We start from the raw sequence: 7,793 nt of genomic DNA on the forward strand, positions 1-7,793 counted from the left end.
GCCCGAAGGCCGTTGCTCTATCCACTGAGCCACACCGGTTTCGGCAATAAAATATATTAAAAAAAAGAAAAAAAAAGAAACTGAGGCCTTCTGCTCTCTTTAGCCTATGCTCTACTCCCTTCTAAGTTTATCTCCTCCCACCCCCAACTCATGACACACTGGTCTACAGCTTGGTCCCCAGAAGCCCCTGTTCTTTCCCGTCTCTGCCTTTGCTCCCACACCCCTTTACCACATGCTCTCTGCTTCCCTTGCTTATCCAAAGTCCACCCGTCTTTGAAGCTCAGCTCTGATTTGATCACCTCCATGAAGCTTTTCCTGGACCACCTCAGCCTAAAGTGGCTTCCCCTTTCTCTGATCTCCTGAAGTTCTCAGTGTCACTCACGATTGAACACCTTATTTTGCTATTTTCTCCTGGCCTGTGCTCAGTAGGGGCTCCTAGAGGGCTGGGACCACTAACAGTCAGTAAAGCCTATTCTCTTTCCTCCACGTGGGTTAGGAGCTAGGGCTACTATAAGTATCTATATATATGCACAGAAATCTTCCAGAAGACTCTCATTTATAATAAGAGAAGACATTTAAAAAAACCCATAAAATTTAAAAATACATTTCAATCCAGTAGGAAACAATATCCTTTCTGAAATACCACTTTGTTGTCACCATGTGGCAGAGGGAGCCAGAGGCACCTGATGTGACCGACTGCCAGCATACAGTTAAGTCAGGAAACCTTTGAAAGTGGTTTACCTCTGGCTGCCAATGGAAAAGGAGGCACTAGGAAAGAATACTCTTCCTCTAACATATGAACAAATACGAATTCTGACGTCTAACAAGATGCCTAATGCTCTCCTTAAGGCTGAGGAGGCAAAAATGAGTGATTGCGATTCGAGTTCTTCCAGCATGCACCAAAGGAACTGGCTCCAAGGTTTTAATATTACTGAATGAAGTCCCAAATGAATGGAGTCATTGTTCACTGACTACACAGAGCACGAATACATCCTCTATTTAATTTAAGGCTGGTGTGTGACATTTACATGTTGTAAGGAATTCATAGTAACAGGCTAAACTGGCTATTTGAAGGAACTCTTATCAGTAGCAAACCAGGAAGGTCCTTCAAAGGAATCACTACCAGCACTTTCATTAAGAAGTGTTTTTGGAAGTGAAACTCTTTAAATTTTAACTCTTTAAAATTTCCCCAAATGGACAATCTAAATGTGTGCCTGTGACTTTACTAGAAAAGGCTGCCTTGCAGTTCTCAGTCAGATTTTTATGCTTGCGTCCTACATAAGCAACCAGAGAAGGGCAGCATTAGCCCAGCTGATGAGAAATCCCACCCTACGTCCTAACTCAAAACAAAAGGCAAATACTCACTGCACGCTTTTTGAGGCATCGGCAACGGACACAGTGCTGTCGTGGCTGACCCAGGCCAGTCGACTCCCACTGGCAGAGAAGCTGACGCCATGCACCCAGCCACCAGTACCACTGCCACCAAACTCTGACATCAGCTGACCAAAAGGCATCTTGCTGCCCCAGGGTGTACTGGCTGGCTTTTCATCCACTTCTTTAATGTATGCAGAAAACACCCTGCAGTTTAAGGGGCAGGGGGAGAAGGAAAAAGTAAATGATAATATATGTATATAGAAATAGGTCACAGGCCACTCCTACAAGGTGTCTCAGAATGCAGAATAAAATATGATGGAACAAATTAACATACAGAAACCTCTGAAGACACAGAATGGTTCCAGGCTGCCTACAGCTCAATCCATAATCAACTAATAATCAGAGTGCTGCTCTAGGAGTGCCATTCTAGAAATAAAGAACACAAAAGCTCTTCCCTCCTGAAGTGTACATTCTGGGGGAGGACTGTGCTGTCCCACCCTCCCTTGCCCATGGGAGATCTGGTTAAATGAGCACAGCATTCTTTCTTGTCTACTTTACCTTCATTCTCAACACAGTATTCCAAGAAGCCCACACAGTCAAATGGTAGGAGAAAGGAAACTATTTGCCACCCTACAAAAAGCCAATAGCATAAACTCACTTAAAGAAAGGGACATCTAAAGTGAAAGCGGAGGGAGGCCGTGGGAAGAGCAGGCAGGCTTTCCCTAGCACTGTCAGGCAGAGGGCTGTGCTCACTGTACCCTCAGGCCACTGTCCAGCCTTTGTGGCAGGTATAGTCTGGGATGAAGGTGGGTCCTTTATAGCCTGCTATCATCAGTCTCTCTAATTCCTTGAGGTGGGAACCAAAAGGGATAAAGAACAGCTGGGAATCTATCCTTTTATTTCCTTTTGCCCTCCAATGCTGTATCTATTTTGTAAAGCTTCTTTTCAAAACCTCCTAAATGACCTAGAATATTCCCCTCCAAAATGACAATGGCAGTAGCAGCTCTGGAAGAGTCAGGCACCAGAGCGGGAAAGGCACAGTGAGCATCTGTAAGTTAGATGCTGTGACCTTAGCGTCACTGTGCTTTAAATCAGCGTCACAATGGCTCCTGCTTTAGTCATCTGAGTCCAGGAAAGAACAGGTGGTTCTCAGCTGCGCCAACTCCAGCGTGTGAACGGAACAGACCCACACTCACAGGAGCGCAAGTCAAAGCAAAGTTTATTTTTAGAAATTATTATTAAGAAAAGAATGTAACCTATTTGCACAACCAGATTTTTAGTATAGCTTGATGATCCAGGTGGTATGATCACTTAGTAACTCTTAGCTCCATCTTCTAAGGGAGCTAAAATGACTGGGTAACATCACAAAAACAAAACTCCTAAATATGAAAAATTCTAGAGAATATCTATGTATTTTTACTCTTATATTGGTTCTTAAGTACAATTACTAATATTTTTCCAAAAAGTGCCTTGACACTACTGAATCCCCCTCTCATAGTCAAACTGTCACACACATATTTACTAGTAAGAAAAACTAAAAAGATCCCAAACAAAAACACCCTTGGGTATTTAAAAAAAAAAAAATATATATATATATATATTTTTTTATTGATTTCAGAAAGGGAGAGGGAGAGAGAGATAGTAACATCAATGATGAGAGAGAATCGTTGATCGGCTGCCTCCTGCATGCCCTACACTAGGGATCAAGCTCACAAGCTGGGCATGTGCCCTGACCAGGAATCAAACTGTGACCTCCTGGTGCATAGGTAGACACTCAAACACTGAGCAATACCAGCCGGGTTCCCTTGGGTATTCCTGAATATAAATCACCAGTCAGGTTTTCTGGAAATTCTCCACATACTCTATTGGAAAAAGATGCATCCCATCTCCCAATCCACCACATAATCAACATAAAGCAACACTTATTTACTTTTAATCTGGCTAAAGGGAAAAAAGCCTGTTGATAAAGAACAACTTTAAAAAGAGCAATTACTTGTACAATCCTTAAAGGAGTTAGCCAAGTAGCTGTGTTTCTTCTAGCCTCATACTAATAACAAAAAGCTTTAACTGAAAAGGAATAGCACAATAATAGCTCAGCAGTACACTGTTCAGCTATGTTTTGTTGATCTTAGTTTCACTCTGTAATGTGCAGTCTGCTGCCTGGGTATAAAACGAGAAATAATACTGTAGTTGAGGGAGAGGGAGAGAAGAACACGTCCCCCATTCCAAACCATGGGTGTTCTGCCTACGGAAAACTTCCCTATCCCCACCCTTTCATCTCCCATTTCCCATACTTCCAAGATCACTTCTTTCTCCTTTGCTGACCATAAGCTTCTTTCATCAGAATCCCTTATGGCACCTAGCATAGTACTTTACAAAAAGGGACCTTAAAAATATTTGTTGAAAGATGACTGATGAACAACTCAAGTCTGTCTACCCATTCTCATTTGTTCCTACCTGCATTTGAAATCACATGATCCTGCTGCCAGCAAAACATTGTTGGGATGCCAATCCAAGCTGAGGACCGTGGAGCGAATTGGCTTTTTAATGTGCTTGCTTACCCACCTACAAAAAGAGAAAATCTATTTTAGTTTATCCATAAATAAAATGACTTACAAATATGTCAGGCAAAAACATCAATGCATGGTTCTTAAGTGGCTACCAGGTTTCCTGCCAGAGAGAGGGTGAATTTCTAAAGGAAGAGAGGAAGACAGAAAGAACCACAAACTGTCCCTTCCATATACTTGTCTTAGGTTTTGACATTCTTATCAGGGCAGCTGGTTCTGAACTTTTTGGGCTACCAGGGCATCCTCTTTAGTAAGTATATTTATGGATGAACTCTGGTAGTGCCCCATGGAGTTTCAGATTATGTCTGACTTTAACCTTTGAAATAAAAATAGAGGTTTGAAATTATTTGAATTTTTATTGTAAATATTGAGTGATTTGTTATTTCATTTTAGGTTAAGTTTGGGTTGTAAGATAGCTTAATTTCCTTTCTACCTTTCCAATATTAAGTAAGTTTATGGAAGCTTCAAATTCTTTTTAACTTTTTTTCACTGAAAACCTCTAGCTTCACTTAAAGAGTTTATGTCTAAAATCAGTCATGATTCTGGCATAATTTCTGCCCCTAGACTGCTGCTTAAAACCAATCATGCTCTGTTCAACATGAGAGGCTTAATATTGTACCAAATGTCTTTTGTTGAAAGCTAAATTGTTTTTCTATACAATCTTGTTCTTAGGAACCTATCTGAAAAATTTCATTTGGAAAAATAGACAATATTCTCCTTGTTTAATACAGTTATTTTAAACTGAAGGCTTAAAGGTTGTTTTAAAGTACTCACATCATACCAATAAAATATTGCTTTATAGCTGAGAAACTCCCCTAAACATACAGCTTGTTCAAATGACACTTTGTACTACAATAAAGCCCAATTTACCTATATTTGAGACTATTTTTTAATGCATAAAAATGTGAACAATCACTGACATTGAGGGATACCTAGAAAGAAAAATTGTTTCTTACATATGTGTTATAGTGAGCCTTCTAAATGTTTTTTAGCAGGCAACATTTTGTTAGCCTTAATTTTACACATGTTTGAAGGAAAAATGCATGTCTAAATGCATAATTCAATTTTGCTGCAAATTCAGACTTTCTTTTCAAAGAATCAAAATTTCTGAGGTTTTACTAAATTACAAAGTATAATATGATAATCCCTTCCTTTCACTGTTTCAGCAGAAAGCGAACAGTAGGAACACTAACACAAAGAGTAATGTGTACTCTGCTATTTTTAGTGCAAATACATACTGCCAGTTTCCTACTAAATGACAATTCCAGGCTGAAGAGTAGTTATGTCTTCCTGAATACATGTCAGGTAGAGCAGAGCTGTTTTCTTATCGAATAAGAAGGAAGGAATAAAGTAAATTACTTAGCCATAAAATAAACCTGCATTTTGACTGGCTTAGCTACAAGTGATTTATTAAAAAAGTACAACAGGCTGATTATATATCCAAGATCCTGACCAATTTTTACTTCAATGGCTTAAACAAGTAAAGCATTATACCAAGGCACAGATTTGGTTAGCAAATAAACCTTAAAGGAGAACACTGTTATTTGTAAGAATCCTAGAAATTTAAGTGGATAGAGATAGAGGAAAAATAATTATTTCTCAGGACACTGGGAATCTTTCAAATTTATAATTTATCAGAGTAAGAAAACAGCTATTTGGATAGTACAGAGTCAGAAGAGTAGTGATATGTTATAGAACAAACAAGTTAGGAGATCAGAACATGGAAACCACGTATTAGTACGAGAAAGATGTAAGTTTTGACTCAATGTGCACATAGAAATGAAAAACGTGCAATCAGAGAATGGAAAATTCAGAGGAAAAAAAACCTTCAGATGAAGAAAAACTGAAGCAATAGTTAAGCCTTAACCCAGTGTCTCAAGAAGTCACCAAAACATAGTGTTTCAAACGTATGATTCTATAGAGAGAAGTAAAAAAACTCAGATGTTGCTCACCAGTCATTTTCGGACTCAAAGTAACAAACAGAAATGAGTCTTGCTCCACTTCCCACAGCAAATTTGTTCTCTAGTGGGGACCACTTGACAAAAGTGGCTGCACGGTTAATTCTCAGGATCACCAGGGTTGGCTTCCAGACACCATCTTTCTGACTCCAGACATAGGCATTGCGGTCTGCCCCGCAAGTGACAATGCGGTCGCTCTTGGGAGCCCAGTCGATACCTGCAAGTGAGACGTGGCATCATCTACTTTGCCAGTGGTCGGCAAACTCATTAGTCACCAGAGCCAAATATCAACAGTACAACGATTGAAATTTCTTTTGAGAGTCACATTTTTGAAACTTAAACTATATAGGTAGGTACATTGTTATTAACTTCATTAGGGTACTCCTAAACTGGCCTTTGCTAAAAACGTCCTCAATTTGATTGAGGTACGTTCGCTGAGGTCGACCCCTTCCAACTCTCCCATCCACACTCGTCTTGTAGCCAGTCTCACTCAACTCGTGCATGAATCGTTTGCGCCTCCCCCGCGCTGCGTATCCTGAGGCCCGCCTGCACTGCGTCTCCCGTAGCCTGATAAAGCCACTTCTTCAAAATAGACTCGCCCAGGCCGAAAACCCGACTTCTGCGCATGGGCCACGAAGTTTCAATCACACTGTAGTGCGCGCCCGCACGTGGTATTTTGTGGAAGATCAACACTCAACCACAATTTTTGAGGTGGTTTACAATACTGAAGTTTATGTAAAGAAAAATTAAAGGATCTTTCTTCTAAACATGTTTCCAGGAACTTAAAAGAACAGTAATTGGCTACAGATAAACTCTTCTACTCAAGGTATTGTCTATGGACCAGCAGCATCAGCAGTATCTGGGAGTTTATTAGAAATGCAGAATATTGAAGACGGCAGTAGCAGGAGCTTCCTTCAGCCAGGAGGAATGGAGAGCTGTGGCCACTGGTATGATGGGGACGGATGTGGTCCTGATCAACACATCACAAGGGCAAGGATGTTTCTCCACGAAGTTCTGTAACTTGGGATCCTCCATGAGGCCAGGTAGAACAGAGTTGTTTTTATAGTCGCAGAGGTTACAAAACTAAGCAGGGACTTTCTTTCCACCCATTCACAGGTTTCTAAAGATATCTGGTCTGAAGTCCTTTATCTTCCCTCTAAGATTTTTTTGCCTGAAAGTACCTTTATTTTTTATTTGTTTTTATTGTTGTTGTTAATCCTCACCTGAGGATATTCGGCCCCTCCCCCATTAATTTTTAGAGAGAGTGGAAGGGAAGGGGAGAGACAGAGTCCTTATCTTTTGGAGATACAAATTGAAATATGAAATGATACAATGTCTGGAATGTGCCTCAAAATAGTACAGGCAGAGAGCTGAGAACAAGACAGGCTGTGTGTTGATAACTGTTGAATCTGGGTGATGAGTATACAAGGAGCTCATTACATTATTGTCTATTTTTGTTATCTGTTCAAAACTGTCCATTGTAAAATGTCTTTGTGTGTGTGTGTGTGTGTTTTAAAAGATAGCAATTAAACATTTAACACAAAAGAATAAACTCACAGAAAAAACACACACACCAGGACTCTGATATCCCTTTGATGTTTGCTATACTCTATCTCTGCAGCACTGACTAGTCTTTTCTTCTAGAAGCTTCAGAAGATAAATTTTATTTTTCTGTAGTTACTATCTTTCTGAGAAAATATGTTTGATCCTTGGTCTTCTGCCACAGAGTTATACTTAGATTTTTCCAACAATAGTTTTTTAAGACTTAAAAAAAAATCATTTGAGCATTTGGACAGAAAACAGGCCCAAGTTCAAAGGATTCCAAAAAAGAAGCAGGGGAGAAAAAGGACACAACTAAATATTTCACTTTTTTGGCTATATCTCTTTTCTTTCA

General features: G+C 39.9%; 1 protein-coding gene across 2 annotated transcripts in view; it reads right to left on the bottom strand.

The window, feature by feature from the left end:
• The window catches only part of ARPC1A (actin related protein 2/3 complex subunit 1A), a 39,905-nt gene that overhangs the window by 4,344 nt on the left and 27,768 nt on the right, over nucleotides 1-7,793 (bottom strand). For both annotated transcript variants that reach the window (XM_006764365.2, XM_015564366.1), the window contains exons 4-6: nucleotides 5,894-6,116; nucleotides 3,832-3,939; nucleotides 1,366-1,578 (exon numbers count right to left, since the gene is read on the bottom strand). In XM_006764365.2, the coding sequence (XP_006764428.1) occupies nucleotides 1,366-1,578; nucleotides 3,832-3,939; nucleotides 5,894-6,116 (544 nt within the window). The remainder of the gene's footprint in view (nucleotides 1-1,365; nucleotides 1,579-3,831; nucleotides 3,940-5,893; nucleotides 6,117-7,793) is intronic.

The sequence above is a fragment of the Myotis davidii genome, unplaced genomic scaffold (assembly GCF_000327345.1).
Source record: "Myotis davidii unplaced genomic scaffold, ASM32734v1 scaffold159, whole genome shotgun sequence".
Classification (NCBI taxonomy): domain Eukaryota; kingdom Metazoa; phylum Chordata; class Mammalia; order Chiroptera; family Vespertilionidae; genus Myotis; species Myotis davidii.